Raw genomic sequence first — 16,346 nt, forward strand, 5'->3', positions numbered from 1 at the left:
AAAATAAACTACAAGTTTGTTCCCGCCAACTTCTCCATTTGCACTACTACTCTTTGTTTCTGCTAAATGAAAATAAAGCTCCTAAAATTGCAAAGCTATAAGGGGGGGAGAAATCTGACCCGTAACTCAGTGGGTCAACCCATCAATAAAAAAAGAAAAATAAAAAATCCTTCCAAAATTCAACACACTCCCTTTTCTTTTTAATATTTGTTCCATCCTTTTTTTCCCCATGTATTTATCGCATGTACTAATTTATACTCAGGAAAAAATTATGAATTAATTCAAAATTTTAAAATATCAACGAAACGGCTAAATGGAATTTTCGCAATTTAAAAATATCCGGGCTATATTTCTTTTCTTTTTTTGTTGTTGTCACTATTTATTTCAAATTAATGTCCTAATGAATTAATACACACAAATAATAAATATATTTATACTTATATGTGCTATTTTATTTAAATACTGAATATTAAAATTATATTTTATCCAAAATTATTTTAGACATTAAAAAAATTTTCTGATGCAATTTTTTTTGATAGTATTTTTAAATTCAAATTCAGTACAGTAAATCAGTAATTACAGTGCATTCGTTGTAGTTTTCATATAATATAACTATTTTTTAAAGATTAAATAATGGGAAGAACCTAAAACGCTTATTGGCGGATGTTTACCGTAATAAAGGAAAACGTGAAAAAAATAAGCGTACCTTCTTCGTCACAGAATCGCTACAAAAATTGCGAAAATCTAGAGAGGGAGAAAATCCAATGAAATGTTTGACTCGGACGAGTTGGCTCAAATAGTAACTTTAACTCTTTACGCAGATAATCCACGACACAAACAGGTGAGTGTGGCGAAGCCTTTGGTTAGGGCTATTTTACCATATCCAGCGCACATCACATCACATCACTACCTATACTCGCTTCTTTCGCTCTCCTTTTTCTCTCAAATCTTCTTCAATGGCGGCTTTCGATTAGTGTATTTGGCGATAAGGTACTCTCCCTCTGTTTATGCGTATTCATTATTGTCACTGTGTTTATAGCCTCCCACAGAAACGCGCACAAAATTCGGAAACCCTAAGTTGACTGCATCAGCGTCGGAATCTAATCGCAAAATCGGTTACTTTTGCGGTTCTTCACAAATCCGGCGTCATTTTTTTTTTTAAGGCGTTTGTGTGTGGGTATTTTGCTTTATGCTTTTGCGTGGAGTTTTTGTCTTGGATCTAGAATGGCAGTTAAAGTTGCATCCAGTGATTTTCTTGTTTGCTTGCCGTTCGGTTTTAATTTTATTATAGTTTGTAATTGAGATGGAGGCCCTGAGTGATGTGTTGATTGAATTTGACAGGTGTCTCGAGAGCGGCGACTGTTTGCTGCTGAATTATGTGTGGGAAGAGAAACTGAGATGCTGGATTAGATATAGTGTTTGTTTATTTTGAGGATTGAATTACCCGTGGTGGTAGAATGGAGCCAGTGGTGGTTGGGACTGGGAGGCGCCGGGGGAGAAAACGGAAGAGAAATGACGCACCAGATGCTCTGGTGGATAGTGATGGTAAAAAGAAGGTAGTCGAGACAAGGTCTTTAAAACTTGTGGGTAGATATGTGCGGAAAGAGTTTCAGGGCAGTGGGGTGTTTTTGGGGAAAATTACGTCTTATGATTCAGGTTTGTATAGGACAAACTATGAGGATGGGGATTTTGAGGATTTAGATAGTGGCGAAGTTAAGGTGTTTTTGGTTGAAGATGGGGATTTAATTGGTGAATGGTCTGAGAGGAAAGAGAAGTTGGACAAAACGTTGCTAGGTAAAGATGTAAATGCAAAGGTTTTGAAAGTTGAAAACATGCTAGAGCCAACCAATTGCAATCAGATCGATTTATCATTGTTGAGTGAGCTGAACGTTGGTGAAGCTGGTACTAATGAAGTAGAAGTTGATGATGATGGTGATACTGATTCTTCGGGTGATTCATGTGAGAATGTGCAAGAGCAGGATGCTTGTTTAAACATGGAAGAGCTACTTGTTCCACCACCAGAATTGCCTCCTTCTTCGGGCCATATTGGTGTTCCAGAGGAATATGTTTCTCACCTTCTATCGGTACATAGTTTCTTGCGTTCGTTTAGTGTTCCGCTGTTTCTGTACCCCTTTGGATTGGATGATTTTGTTGGGGCACTCAATTCCTCTGTTGCGAACACATTGTTGGACTCTGTCCATGTTGCTCTATTGCGTGTCCTGAAGCGCCATGTTGAGAGGCTCTCATCAGAAGGTTCGGGGGTTGCCCTGAAATGCATGAGGTACTTATCTAAAACTTTTGCTATAAGCTCAATTTCTTTCATTTGGTGATTAATGCAACGGTGACTGTCTTTGAAACTATTCTTCTCAATGATGTTCTTTTCCTAGTGATTTGGTTTGCTTAATCCTGGTGTATAGAATCTTGCAATTGCAAATGGGTAGTGTTTGCTTTGTCATTTAATGGTAAACAAATCTTGAAGTAACAACATAGGTAGTACTATGTACTTTGGAGTGATTGTATTGGCAATTATTGCTCAATTGGCTTTAGCTGTTGTAAAACATCAGACTAAGCTGTGTGTGTATCTATTGGTGCAACTTGCAAGTTTGTCATTAATTTCCACTTGCTGCATATCAAACTTACTTCCTCTTTTCTAATTTTAGGTGCCTGGATTGGAGCTTGCTTGACACCTTAACTTGGCCAGTCTATTTGGTCCACTATCTGATGGTGATGGGTTATACAAATGGATCAGAATGGAAGGGATTCTATGCCCAATCCTTGGAGAGAGATTATTACACTTTATCAGCTGGAAGGAAATTATTAATTTTGCAGATTTTATGCGATGATGTTCTGGATTCTGAAGAGCTAAGAGCAGAGATGGATATGCGTGAAGAGTCAGAAGTAGGAATAGACATAGATACAAGTACAATGATCAGCCCTACTGGTGGATCTAGAAGAGTCCATCCTAGGTACTCTAGAACTGTTTCAGCCAAGGACAAAGAATCTCTAGGAATTATTGCAGAGCATCATGAGAAAAAGGATCTGTTTGGTAGTCATTTTGATCAAGTAGGTGGATCAGTTGAAAATTCGGCTGAAGAAGATGGTAATGGTGATGAATGCCGTATATGTGGCATGGATGGATTGCTGCTTTGCTGTGATGGTTGCCCATCATCATACCACTCTAGATGCTTAGGACTGAACAAGATGCATATGCCGGAGGGTTCTTGGTATTGTCCTGACTGTCAAATAAATGCTACTGAACCAAAAATTTTGCAAGGAACAACTTTAAAGGGAGGACTTAATTTTGGTGTTGATCCATACGGACAAGTCTTTGTTGCTACCTGTGACCATCTACTTGTGTATGTTTCTAATTCTGTGTAATCTTGTGTCCTTGTTTTCTTACTTATCTTTCTGGGCACCATATGTATGCATTAGTTGGTGGAACTTCTATCTCCTTAACATCAGAGTGGCTTTTCATGCTGCCTTTGTCTAATTTGTGGCAAATATTTCTGCAGATTGAAGGCCTCAATTAACTCAGAGATTTGTCTCAGATACTACAACAGAAATGACATTCCTAAAGTTATCCATTCCCTTTACTCAAAGGCAGAACACATAGTCGCATACTCAGAAATATGCAGGGGGATCATGCAGTATTGGGTACTGCCTGAAGACCTCTTACCTTGCAGTGAAATGCCTGTAGCTGGTTTACAGTTATCAAAGGAATTAGGAGGAGATGAGTGTACCACTCATTTGGATAATTTGTTGAAGAAGTCATTCACTGAGATGACTGAGATTGATGACACTGGAAGTTGTGACAGTGGTAGTGGTGCCGCCGACAAGGCTGCCTCAAATCTTACGAACTTTGTTCCTGGGCCTGTCCTCAGTGGGAACTCATTGAGTACAATGATCAAATCAGATAACCTGGGTTCAAATGGACAAAATTCTTGCTTTATATTGGTTGAACCCACTTCATTTGGTGGTTTAATAGGACAGCCTGCTGCCAAAGAGTTAAACCAACAAAGTACTTCAAATGTGACAGAGGCTGTTTCTCACACAACAAGAAACAGCACTGACAATTTCAGTGGTCCTGTGAATGGGGCTACTCCCAAAGCCAAAACGTCTCTTTCATGCCTGGGACTTAATAGTAGGGCTGAGAGGAAGTCCTGTGGAAATGCATATGATGATTCCATATACAGAGGGTCTTCCTTCAAAACAACTGGTTATATAAACAATTACATGCATGGAGATTTCGCTGCTTCTGCAGCTGCTAACTTGGCCATCCTTTCATCTGAGGAAAATCAAGTTCCTGAGCCTCGCTCTTCCTATAATCGCCGAAATGCTATGTCTGACAATGTTTCGCTTCAGGTGAAGGCATTTTCTTCAGCAGGTATGAGATTTTTCTGGCCAAATACTGAGAAGAAGCTTGTTGAAGTCCCAAGGGAAAGATGTACCTGGTGCTTTTCTTGTAAGGCTACTGTGGCAAGCAAGAGGGGATGCTTGTTAAATGCAGCCGCATCAAATGCCAGTAGAGGGGCTATGAAGGTACCTGCTGCTGTTCGTTCTGTGAAGAATGGGGATGGGAGACTTCCTGGCATTATAACATATATTATGTTTATGGAGGAAAGCTTAAGGGGTCTACTCACTGGTCCATTCCTAAATGACACTTTTAGGAAAAGATGGCATAAACAAGTTGAACAGGCTACTACGTGCAATGCGATAAAGATCCTTTTGCTTGAAGTAAGCATTCCTTTTGGTAGTTGGTTTTAGGTTCATTTCTATTTCTGTGAAGATATTACTGATCAATATGTACATTTGTTCAGTCACTAGACTAGTTGCACCAGTTCTGTTTAATCTACAATTGCATCTCTGTCTCAAATGCCTGGCCACTTGATCTTGCGTGTGCTTCGCTGCATGTCTACTTTTCCATGAGTTGCTTTTTGAATCATGGTTACTGCATCTTGTTTTCAAGAATTCAGCATATAGTAACATATATGTTTGCTTGTCATGCTCTTTATGCTTATTTCAAATTGCATGCTTTCAAATATGTAATTGTGCTTGCATTTACAGCTTGAGGAGAACATTCGCACCATTGCCCTTTCTGGAGATTGGATAAGGCTTGTTGATAGTTGTTCAACTCAATCTTCTACTTCTCAAATTGCAGCAAATGCTGCTGGATCAACTCAGAAGCGTAGACCAGGGAGGCGTGGCCGGAAACCCTCTGTTGTGGTGGAAGTTGCAAGTGATGATTCCCAGGATGCGTTGACCGACTTCACCTGGTGGAGAGGAGGTAGACTGTCGAAGCTTATGTTCCAAAGAGGGATTCTTCCGTGTTCAATGATTAGAAAGGCAGCACGTCAAGGTAATTTTCACAATCCTTTTGTTTCTTGTTTTCCTGCAGAGTCCATTCTAATTATGTTCTATTTGATGAAGTTTGTGGTTTGCGTTTCTTGTATGATTTTTCAAAGTGCGGAATTATATTACTGACACGTTAGAAGCATAGCAGGTGGTTCAAAGAAGATGCCGGGAATACACTATGTTGAAGGACATGAGATTCCTAAATGTAGCAGGCAGCTTATCTGGCGGTCAGCAGTTGAAATGAGTAGGAACATAGCACAGCTTGCACTTCAGGTGCATTTTTTACTTGGTTTATTATTCTTGGAATTTTGTTATATATTTACTGTACCTTGGTTGTCATTTATTTAGGGCAGCAATCATGTTTTATGTTATTTTATTCGACTTTGCTAATACTATAATGGCTGCTTGCATCAGGTCCGACACCTTGACTTGCATGTGAGGTGGAATGATTTAATTCGTCCAGAACAGACTCCTCCTGATGGAAAAGGCCCTGATACAGAAGCTTCTGCTTTTAGAAATGCTTTTATTTCTGATAAGAAAACTGTGGAACATGAAATTAGATACTGCATTGCTTTTGGTAGCCAGAAGCACTTGCCCTCTCGTGTCCTGAAAACTATAGCAGAAGTAGAGCAAATTCTGGATGATGGAAAGGAAAGATACTGGTTTTCTGAGACACGCATCCCTTTATATCTGATTAAAGAATATGAAGAAAAAGTTGAGAAAAACAAGTCTGTGGATGTGTTGTCCAAACTGCAAAGGAGGCTTTGGAAGCCTTACCGGAAAAATATATTCTCCTATCTCTCTCGGAAGCAAGATAACTTGGTCAAGAGTTACTGTAGTTCGTGCCATCAGGATGTCTTGCATAGGTACTTATACTATAACTATGTTTCTAATTTTTCTGTTCCGGCTCATCACTCTTTTTTTCTCTTTCGCCCTATTGATTTTAATTTTTTTGGGTTTTTTCCATGTGCAGGAATGCAGTCAAGTGCAGTGCATGCCAAGGTATTGTGATGCTATATGATATTTTTGTATGAATGCCTTTTTTTCTTTTTGACTCAAATATGCAGGTTTTCCGCGTAGTATTCAGCACTAGAGTTAGTTTACAGTTTGGAAAATGTGAATAAGATGGTTATCATAGTGCTAATCCACATAACCTGCCTCTTTCATTTCCTTTCAGCATAGGAACGTACCTAATCTGTTTGCCGATGATCTTCTCTTTGAAAGTTCTTTATATGATAAATCAACTTGCTTTGCATTTACGGAAATTTACCTCCTTGTGTTAGTCATACATGGAGAACTACCTCCTTTTGTTTTTAAAAAGGCATGCTTATCCTCGTGCTCTAACTGGCAGACTGTTTCAATTCCTTCCTTTGTCATCCCTTTGAGAAGGGTGTAAATTGTGTGCTTATGATGATTATCATTTTCTGTTAAATATGTTCAAGTTGCAAGTTTTATGTAGGGGTATACTTTCAACTTCTTTTTATATAGGGTTATACTTTCAACTTCTTCTCTCTCTCTCTCACTTTTGAATTTACCCCTTAAACGTTCATATCTAATTTAGCTAATACTTTTTGCTCCATTTAACTGTTTAGATCCTTGTGCATAAGCAACTGTTTAGCTATTATCATCTATTTCTAGGAGTAGGCAGAATGCCAGCATTGAATCTTAGTAGCTTAATATGATGTGCAAGTAAAGTTTTTAGAAATTTAGGTTAGAGGAAGCCCTTAAATTCCTTTCTTTGGTTCTACCTAATTTAAGATAGATATCTATTAAGTTGGACCAAATGATGCTGCATTCCTGTGGTCAGCTGAAAAAAGGAAAGCCAGCATATTCAAATTCCAACATAATGCAAATCATATTGAACTCTGTATCTGTTTCTCCACTTGTGTTTGCCTGTTGTAATGCTTTGCTGCTCTGTTTTCAGTTTTCATGTGAAATAAAGTTAGGCTTCTACATGGATAATGCTGCTGTGTGCTTATATTATTGACTTATTTGGAAGGATGGTGTTTGGTGTGAGACCAACTTTGTGACACCTTTATGTTTGTATTTAATGCTCACAGTAGTGTGCCACATGTAATTCTGCATTTCTTTTTTCCTCATTTTTCTGCAAAAATTGTTTGATGGAAATTGTAATGTCTATGACAAACACCATTTAGTATTAGATCTGATTCATGTACCTAAACAGGGTGTTGTTTCATCTTATTTTGTAAGTTTCTAATGTGCCAGGTTTTTGTCACGAGCAATGTACCACCAGTTCAACAGTTCATATGAATGAGGAGATTGAGTTTTTGATCACCTGCAAGCATTGCTGTGAGACTCGAGCTGTCACCCAAGTTCAAAGTAGCTATGGATCCCCAACAAGTCCTTTGCACCTTCAAGGTCGAGACTTTCCAAATGCAGGGAGCACGAACAAACGTGGCTTAGTAGGTTATAAAGGACCATCAGCATCTGTTGGGACCCTGGAATATTCATCGGAGATGAAATTGACCAATGGTTCTGTAGTAGCAAAGAGAAGTAAAAATAAAAACTGGGGTCTTATATGGAGGAAAAAGAATTGTGAAGACACTGGCATTGATTTCAGATTGAAAAATATTCTTCTCAGAGGCAATCCAGATATGGACTTGACGGAACCTCTTTGCCGTCTTTGTAATCAGCCATACAATTCTGAGTTAATGTACATTCGATGTGAAACTTGCCAATGTGAGCTTGTCCTTTACCAGTGAATCTCATATTTGATCTTCATTTCAGAAGTTCGTTGTTGCTCTTCTTTGTTTTGTAGCATGCAGAAGTGATTAATGTATTGATTTTTGTGCCGTTGCAGATTGGTATCATGCAGATGCCGTAGAACTGGACGAGTCTAAGATTTTTTACTTGGTGGGATTCAAATGCAGCAAATGCCGTAGGATCAAATCTCCTGTGTGTCCTTACTTGGATCCTGAGAAAAAGAAGGCATTGGAGGACAAAATGGAGAGCAAAGTTCCAAAGCTAGAAATTCCTAACAATAATGCTCGTGTAATATCTGAACATCTCAAGGAACAGGGGCTGGCTTATTCTGCATTACCCACAAAGACAGAAGTTATTCATGCAGGAGCAGACGATCCTCTTCTCCTATCCCGTTCTGAAGTTGAGCAACGTACTGACATGTCAGAAGTGGATTGTGGATGGGATAATTCTAATGTATCTTATTCTGGTCCTCGGAAGCTGCCAGTCAGAAGACACATCAAGCAAGAAAAGGATGTATATTCTCCTCGTCCGCCAGATCCTTTTCAGGTTGAAATTTCTGCTGCTTCTGAAGCAAATGTCTTCAACTCTACAAGGAAATTGCCCGTTAGGAGACATATAAAGAGGGAAAACAACTCTGATTGTAACTCAGCAATCAATCTGTACCAGGTTGATGCATCCACCCCTTCAGAAGCAAACACCATGAGCTCTGTGCAGGATTCCTTATCCCCTCAGACTCAATTGGTTGTTTCCAAGGAGGAGTTCGACGACGGTATTACACTGGACTATGATTGTCTTGGTTACGATGATATGGAATTTGAACCTCAGACATATTTCTCTTTCCATGAGTTGCTTGCATCTGATGATGTTGGCCGTTCAAATAGCAATGAATCACCAGAAAATGTTTTGGAAAATTGGGAAGGTTCAGCCGTGCTTCCAGAAAATGGAACGCTTGAAATATCTTATGATCAGGAAGAACCCATCATTTCTGTTGGAACAACTATTGAAATTATACCTTGTAACATCTGTTCTCATACTGACCCATGCCCAGACCTTTCTTGCCAAATATGTGGTGTGTGGATACACAGCCATTGTTCACCCTGGCTTGAATCCTCATCCTGGGAGGACGGCTGGAGGTGTGGCAATTGTCGCAAGTGGAGATAGTTGATCTTTCCTTTAATACATCTGGTCGAATATGTATTATTTGGAGCGGAGATGGATGGCAACTGCAGATAATTATGCACTAGAATATGAGCACCGGAGGCATATCATGCATTATGTCCAAGCTGAGATGAGAAACACAGGTGGCATGGTTTTGCCTGTTTTTCTGTTGCAGTTTTTACTTCAGACTGGCCTGAATTTCATTTTGGTGGTCGAAGCATCTAGTGGTAGCTGCATAATGAGTTCAATGGTAGCAGTTGGATAAAGTTGTCTGTCACCGCCCCGTGGTTGGTTGATTGATGTTACAAGACCAGAATTCACTTGATTCCATTTAGTTCTGGGAGATATAGGGATTATTCTTAGACCATGATTCTTCTTGTTTCTGATGTTGGTAGATAAGCTGGGTTTTTTTGGTGCTTATCTGATTATGAAAACATGGGGCAGGAGTAACTGTGAGATGGTACAGACAGCAACACATTGCCCCGTGCTCGGCAGTGTGTACTATTGTTATGATTCTCTCATCAATCACCAAATTGAATTGTATACTATCTTCAAGAATCTCTCATTATCATGTCATATACTATTATTAGCATCCTTTTTACAATTAAAATTTAAGGTTTAAGATTTGTAATGCCCCTTTCATGGTAGAAAATTAAATTAGACATTTCATTCAATTTTAATTATATACATTTCACTTTGAAATTTTAGAAGACTTCTAAGTTGAAATTAATTTGTTAGTGTAAAAGATTATGGAATTATATAACAAATAAAGAAAATTTAATAATTATTGGTGGTTCAATATTATTTGATTTCAACATTCAAGAAATTTCTTTGTGGGTAGAAATATGAATTCCATAAAATGATGTTGCCTTCGCAGAGTGACCCCAGAAAAAAGCGAAATTTCAAATTCGTACGCTCTATAAAATGCAGTGTATATAATTAGGGCTCTGATTATCTGCACCACACCCACCTGCTCTTTTCACTCGTTAGTACCTTTGCGCTTTGTTCCGCTCCACACTCAAATTAAAATTACAAAAATCATTTTCTGCGAAAAGACAATCAAGAGATTCCGGTAAGTAGTTGGGTATCTTTTGTTCCCTCCTCAATTCGTGCAAATTGAGGCCTGATTTTCGTATCCTTTTCGGAGGTCGAATTTGGTTTCATTTATATATGATTTGATCACCCGAATCTTAATAGGTTTATGGCTTAAAATCTGGGGTATTTTCGTTCTTGTTTCGGGTGCCCGTTTGCCCGGGAAACCTTTTCGGATTTGGTTGTATACTTCGTTGTGGGATAGTCGTCGGACAATATTTGAGTGGTCCGGATTTCTGTGTTCGAGCATGGAAAATGGGGTGATAGAATTTGATATTGGTTTAGGCGGGGGAGATGATGCTATTGATATTGAACCCCCTAATGATGACGGTGAAATGCCTGATGGTTCTCCTAATGATGCTAATTCCCTTGGTAGTGGCAGTGGCGACACTGCTTTTGCGCAGAGTTACATTCCCGAGGGAGACCTTGATCTTGAGCCTTACGAGGGAATGGAATTTGAGTCCGAGGAGGCTGCCAAGGCATTCTATAACTCATATGCAAGGCGAGTTGGGTTTAGTACTCGTGTGAGCTCGTCCCGCCGCTCTAGGAAGGATGGGGCCATCATACAGAGGTCTTTCGTATGTGCGAAGGAGGGGTTCCGCAATTTGAATGAGAAACGCACCAAGGATAGGGAAATCAAACGACCGCGGACTGTGACGCGGGTGGGGTGTAAGGCCTCGTTGTCCGTCAAGATACAGGATTCTGGAAAATGGGTTGTCTCTGGTTTCGTTAAGGAGCATAATCACGAGTTGGTTCCCCCTGACCAGGTGCATTGCCTCCGATCCCATCGCCAAATCTCTGGGCCTGCAAAGACCTTGATTGATACTTTGCAGGCTGCTGGAATGGGCCCACGAAGGATCATGTCCGTACTCATAAAGGAGTATGGTGGTATTAGCAAAGTTGGCTTCACAGAGGTGGATTGCAGAAATTACATGCGAAACAATAGGCAGAGGAGCATGGAGGGAGATATTCAGCTGCTTTTAGATTATTTGAAGCAGAAGCAAGCTGAGAATCCTTCATTCTTCTATGCAGTTCAGGGGGACGAGGATCAGTATACGGGTAATGTTTTCTGGGCTGATCCCAAGGCCAGAACTGATTACAGTTATTTTGGAGATACTGTTACATTCGACACCACGTACAGGTCAAACAGGTACAGGTTGCCGTTTGTGCCCTTCACAGGGCTGAACCATCATGGACAACCTGTACTTTTTGGCTGTGCTTTCCTAATTAATGAATCAGAAGCATCATTTGTATGGTTATTCAAAACTTGGCTGGCAGCTATGTCTGGCCGCTCTCCAGTATCAATCACGACCGAACATGATACTGTCATTCGCTCTGCTATCATGCAGGTTTTCCCAAATACTCGCCATCGTTTCTGCAAATGGCATATATTCAAACAATGCCAGGAGAAATTATCCCATGTGTTGCTAAAGCATCCTCACTTTGAAGCTGCCTTACACAAGTGTGTGAACTTGTCAGAGAGCACCGAGGAATTTGAGTCCTGCTGGCATTCCCTTGCTGAAAAATATGATCTCAGGGATCATAAGTGGCTCCAAGCCATTTATGTGGATCGCAGACAATGGGTCCCTGTATATCTTCATGACACTTTTTTTGCTGAAATGTCGATTACTCAGCGAAGTGACAGTATGAATTCGTACTTCGATGGATATGTGAATGCATCTACCAATCTAAATCAGTTCTTTAAGCTGTATGAAAAAGCATTAGAGAGTCGCCATGAGAAAGAAGTTAAAGCAGATTTTGATACAATGAATACATCAGCAGTTCTAAAGACTCCTTCTCCAATGGAGAAACAGGCATCTGATTTCTACACAAGAAAGATATTTATGAGATTTCAGGAGGAGTTGGTTAGTACTCTCACTTTTATGGCATCCAAAGTGGAGGATGACGGAGAAGTCACCACCTACCGAGTGGCAAAATTTGGGGAAGACCACAAAGCTTACCATGTGAGGTTCAATGTTCTTGAAATGAGAGCTACTTGTAGCTGCCAGATGTTTGAGTTTTCGGGTCTTCTTTGCAGACATGTATTGGCAGTTTTTAGGGTCACCAATGTTCTCACGCTTCCATCTCATTACATCTTGAAGCGATGGACGAGAAACGCTAAGAGTAGTGTTGTACTGGAAGAACGAGTTACTGATCCATTCAACAGTTATTTGGAATCTCATACTGTTCGTTATAATACCCTTCGGCATGAGGCCTTCAAATTTGTAGATGAAGGAGCAGAATCTGTCGAGTCTTATACTATCGCTATGTCTGCTTTGACTGAGGCTTCAAAGAAAGTTGCTGTTGCAATAAAGAATGAGGGAAAGCCTTCTATAAGTAATGGTCCTATGAGGGATGTCTCAGCAAGGGGTAGAATTTGGCCAAACCACTGTGCAGGCGAAGGTCAAGGGAGCTCAGCGCAGCAACTATCTGAGGTGTGTTATTTCTCTGATATGCTATATTGCCTGTTAGGGTTTGAATGCATGCTTTTGTGAGTATGCATATATTTTACTCTAGCAGTATGTGATCAAGAGGATAGCTTGAGTCTTGATAAATTACCTATTTAGACCCTTATTGATGTTGCTGTTTGGTAGACCAAGTAACAAATTGTTATTTGAGTACCTATGTCTCCAACCCGGAAGAAACTGATGTATTAAATTTTGTTTGCAGTCTTAAGATCATCATTGTGCCTCCTCTGTTTTCATCTCTGACTATAACTTCCTTAACATCATAGTTAACTAAAATTACTTCTTGACAAGCTGAAACCCATTGTTCCTTTTGGTTGCCAAACTATATTATCATAGAGGAATCTAGTTCTTACCCATTTTCTTGCACCTGTGTACTGTAAATCTGTTCCAGATTTTTGGTTTTGCTCTGTTGTAGTAAATTGATCCGTTAGGCTCAATTGCTAACTTTTACTGGCCTAATAACTATTAATGTCATGTTAAAGACCTGTAGTGGAGTTTCTGCATATTCCTTTTTGAAAGTTATTGTTAAATTTTCTGATGGAAAAAACGGCTTCAAGTTTGAGTTTGTGTTGCTTGTATCACTAGCTTTGTAGGCCAACAATGCCCACAAACTATAAATATATTAATATGGTTATCGTGTTCGCATAAAGTTGAAGAATCCACTTCATTGTCGACATTTCTGCATGCTGTCAATCTGGTGAAGCTAAAGAAAAACTTTGGACGCTACCATGGACTCGTGTGCAATCTTTTGCTTGTATCCAAGCTTTTAGTCCACCGAGCATCTTACTGACACACATACAAAAAAAAGAAGGAAATGGAATTGCTCAAGTGTTGATGGACCCACTAATCCAAAAGACACAGGATTTATTTTAGTGGGGGGAAAAAATAAAGGGAACTGCAACCAAGGTCGCAACTTCATATAAAATGCATCCAAGTCAAGAGACACTCAGCAGACCTAACAACTTGAGAAGAAAATTTCCAAATTTCCCTGCATTGGCCTGAGTTTCAGAGAAATTTTAGACTGTATGCCATTTCTCAAGGATTGTAGACATATTGCATGCAAGCTAATCAGATTGCAATGGTATTTCAATTGGGTTGTGCGAGGAGAAAAGGGGATACTGATGATCTACTTGTGTCGAGCAAAAAGTTTTGGCTTACGTAAAGTGCATAGTTTCTGTAATAGTGTTCAAAGTCTTGCATTTATATCCTTGATGCTAGGGGAGGTTTACGCTATCGTGTCTGCATCCATCATGACTGGCAAATAAATTCAATCAATTAGAGTTTTGCTTGGAAAATAGACGACTTGCCGGAATATTAATTGCCCCTTCTTACTGACAAAGTTTTTCATGTTTGAATTTCTTTATGAAGAGAAGTTTAACTTTTATCATTTGCTTCCAAATAACCCTTTTTTAATTAAAAATGTTAAACACGAGAAAAAAATCAATTAATTTCTGTTAGAATGACATTCGGTTTAAAACTAATCACATGTTGATGAAGTGAAGAAGGGATTCTTAACGACACCTCTTAGTTAACTGTCAAATTAGAAAGATCGATCAACTTCCTGCCTATTAAACTCAAATATATATGATCTCTCACTACAAAGGATCTATGCAAAAAATGACTTCCCCTAATGGTAGATATTAATACAACAGGATATTGCTTTTAAACAAATACGTGTTCTACTGTAAGCCTAGGATATTGGGTGAAGTCAAAATAGCTTGTCATTTCGGCCGGACAGACGTGGTATTCAACTATTGTATCAGATGCACTTTGGCAGCATACAGCATGCCTTGAGTTCCATTAATCACCTCAAGTTAGCAAAAGCGGGATTAACATTTTTTGGTGTTCAGCATCCCATAATTATGTCCTAGTAACTGCTTATATGATCTTAATGGAATTTCTTATTTTGTTTATTTTTCATTTTCTAAGATAACTTAATTTATGTAGGATGACATGGATCAGAAAATTAATGAACTCTCCACGGATCTGGAGCGTGCCAATCGCAAGTGTGAAGTGTATCGCACAAACCTCCTTTCCCTTTTGAAGGATATAGAGGACCATAAACAACGTTTATCCATTGAAGTCCAAAACATAAAGCTGAGCATGAAGGATGGTCTGTAAAGGTGCAAAAATTTGTTTTTCACTCTCTACTGTGGAGTTTATCTGCAATTGTTGTGCTAAGTAGGCTATTTTGGAAGCAGTTCAGCTCTTGGGCAAGAGCCGCAAGACAAGTCTTTCAACTTGCCGTAGCATCTAGCTGCTAGATTCTTTCATCAAAGTTTATCTTTGGTTATATAGGAGGTTTCCTTAAATTACTGTCTGATGTCAAAAGTAACAGCTAAACATATGTAGTTAGTGCAGCAAGCGATTCTCTGTCAACTTGGTGTAAATATAACTTTTTCCCCACAGTTGAATGCTCGCACCTTAGTTTATTTCTTCTGGTCAACAGGGCAATTGGAATATTTGTCTTTATCATGGGAGGATTGATTTGAAATTGCTGGGAATCAAACTGCTGCAACCTCATGTGTTATGAGCTTTACTGCTATTTCTGGCATGCATTTTATATAGGATATGTAGTTTGTTTCTTTTGAGGCATGATTTCTGCTCGGCTGATTCCCTTAAATCCTTGTCTAATATGGTTTATTTTTTCATTAATAATTCTTTTTCTAGCATGGACACTCCTCTCTTACCACGTATTTTTGAAATTCTTGTACTTCATTATTTTTAACTACAGGCAGCGGTTTTAGATTAATGCTGCATTTTTGTGGTTCAATAGACAGATCTGACGGCTAAAAGCAAGTCCTATTTCTCCAGCTCTGTGAAACTCGGTAAAATTCTTGGACTTTGCATTCTTTTTATGCTTGTTTATTATCTTTTAATTCTTTTCACCTTATTTTTCAACCTCGTACTTGCTAAAACCTGTGCGGTCCACAATCCGTTATCCGTATTATCGTATGGGCTTGATAGACTGACTGCTTCTGGGTTAAACTGCTAACATTTGTGGTAGCTCACATGGTGACAGGAAAGATACTAATATGAATTACCCAGCTTCTTAACCACTTTGATTGGGTGATTCAATTACTTGTTGAGGAGAAATTTAGGAGCTATCTCCTTACCTAAAATATTGCTTTTGTATTGCCATGTACTATATTCTATACTTTCCGTTACACTATGAAAACAGGCTTTATTCAGGAGATTTCATTTTCAACTTAATTACATTGGAATGGTGAAATTATCAGCCTATGGCTTACTCCCGCGATACCTTTCAGGTAAGAACTGGAGAAGCAAAAATGCAGCTCCGGCCACAATTTTTAGTTTGTAAATTTTGCTTTCTGAAATAGTACAGCAAATGGAGTTTGAAGCGTAGTTGGATACAATAGAGTAGAAGCAAATGCACATATTGACCAATTATGAATTTTATCACGCAGCGAATTCAAGTGTCTGAACCCTGCACTTTCCAACTTGTGTATTGGGCTCCGGTTTCAAATAGTTCTGCTCGTATGCTCTCTTTTTGTTGCTTCAATTTTGCTAAACTCCACTGTTATGGTTGTG

General features: G+C 39.1%; 2 protein-coding genes across 8 annotated transcripts; both read left to right on the forward strand.

The window, feature by feature from the left end:
* The first annotated feature begins 701 nt into the window (after positions 1 to 701).
* On the forward strand, positions 702 to 9,792 carry LOC105170223 (DDT domain-containing protein PTM). Of its 3 annotated transcripts, none has more exons than XM_088884921.1 (10): positions 702 to 841; positions 1,342 to 2,281; positions 2,661 to 3,356; positions 3,513 to 4,734; positions 5,065 to 5,356; positions 5,501 to 5,625; positions 5,767 to 6,218; positions 6,326 to 6,354; positions 7,564 to 8,052; positions 8,174 to 9,792. In XM_088884921.1, the coding sequence occupies exons 2-10, from the start codon at positions 1,458 to 1,460 to the stop codon at positions 9,235 to 9,237; spliced, it is 5,193 nt and encodes a 1,730-aa protein (XP_088741047.1). In that variant the 5' UTR covers positions 702 to 841; positions 1,342 to 1,457; the 3' UTR covers positions 9,238 to 9,792. The 3 variants fall into 3 exon arrangements, with proteins under 3 accessions (XP_088741047.1, XP_088741046.1, XP_088741048.1); XM_088884920.1 differs by lacking the exon at positions 702 to 841 and adding an exon at positions 848 to 990; XM_088884922.1 differs by lacking the exon at positions 702 to 841 and adding an exon at positions 848 to 990 and having other exon boundaries at positions 7,579 to 8,052.
* A 328-nt stretch (positions 9,793 to 10,120) lies between these two features.
* Positions 10,121 to 16,255, forward strand: FRS5 (FAR1-related sequence 5). Of its 5 annotated transcripts, none has more exons than XR_002287822.2 (4): positions 10,121 to 12,761; positions 14,742 to 14,917; positions 15,529 to 15,622; positions 16,064 to 16,255. XR_002287822.2 is itself a non-coding variant. In XM_020696912.2 (3 exons), the coding sequence occupies exons 1-2, from the start codon at positions 10,575 to 10,577 to the stop codon at positions 14,913 to 14,915; spliced, it is 2,361 nt and encodes a 786-aa protein (XP_020552571.1). In that variant the 5' UTR covers positions 10,121 to 10,574; the 3' UTR covers positions 14,916 to 14,917; positions 15,529 to 16,030. The 5 variants fall into 5 exon arrangements, 3 of the variants coding, with proteins under 3 accessions (XP_020552571.1, XP_020552572.1, XP_088741050.1); XR_002287823.2 differs by having other exon boundaries at positions 15,571 to 15,622; XM_020696912.2 differs by lacking the exon at positions 16,064 to 16,255 and having other exon boundaries at positions 15,529 to 16,030.
* The last annotated feature ends 91 nt before the right edge of the window (positions 16,256 to 16,346 follow it).

Source organism: Sesamum indicum, linkage group LG9 (genome assembly GCF_026168435.1).
Source record: "Sesamum indicum cultivar Baizhima isolate 11 linkage group LG9, ASM2616843v1, whole genome shotgun sequence".
In the NCBI taxonomy this organism is placed as follows: domain Eukaryota; kingdom Viridiplantae; phylum Streptophyta; class Magnoliopsida; order Lamiales; family Pedaliaceae; genus Sesamum; species Sesamum indicum.

Bases quoted from the DNA above. Each gene is read 5' to 3' on its own strand.
- LOC105170223 (XM_088884921.1), top strand. From the start codon at position 1,458: ATGGAGCCAGTGGTGGTTGGGACTGGGAGGCGCCGGGGGAGAAAACGG. The intron at 2,282-2,660 runs GTACTTATCTAA...TTCTAATTTTAG, and splicing joins GTTGCCCTGAAATGCATGAG to GTGCCTGGATTGGAGCTTGC. The intron at 8,053-8,173 runs GTGAGCTTGTCC...GTGCCGTTGCAG, and splicing joins TCGATGTGAAACTTGCCAAT to ATTGGTATCATGCAGATGCC.
- FRS5 (XM_020696912.2), top strand. From the start codon at position 10,575: ATGGAAAATGGGGTGATAGAATTTGATATTGGTTTAGGCGGGGGAGAT. The intron at 12,762-14,741 runs GTGTGTTATTTC...TAATTTATGTAG, and splicing joins CAGCGCAGCAACTATCTGAG to GATGACATGGATCAGAAAAT.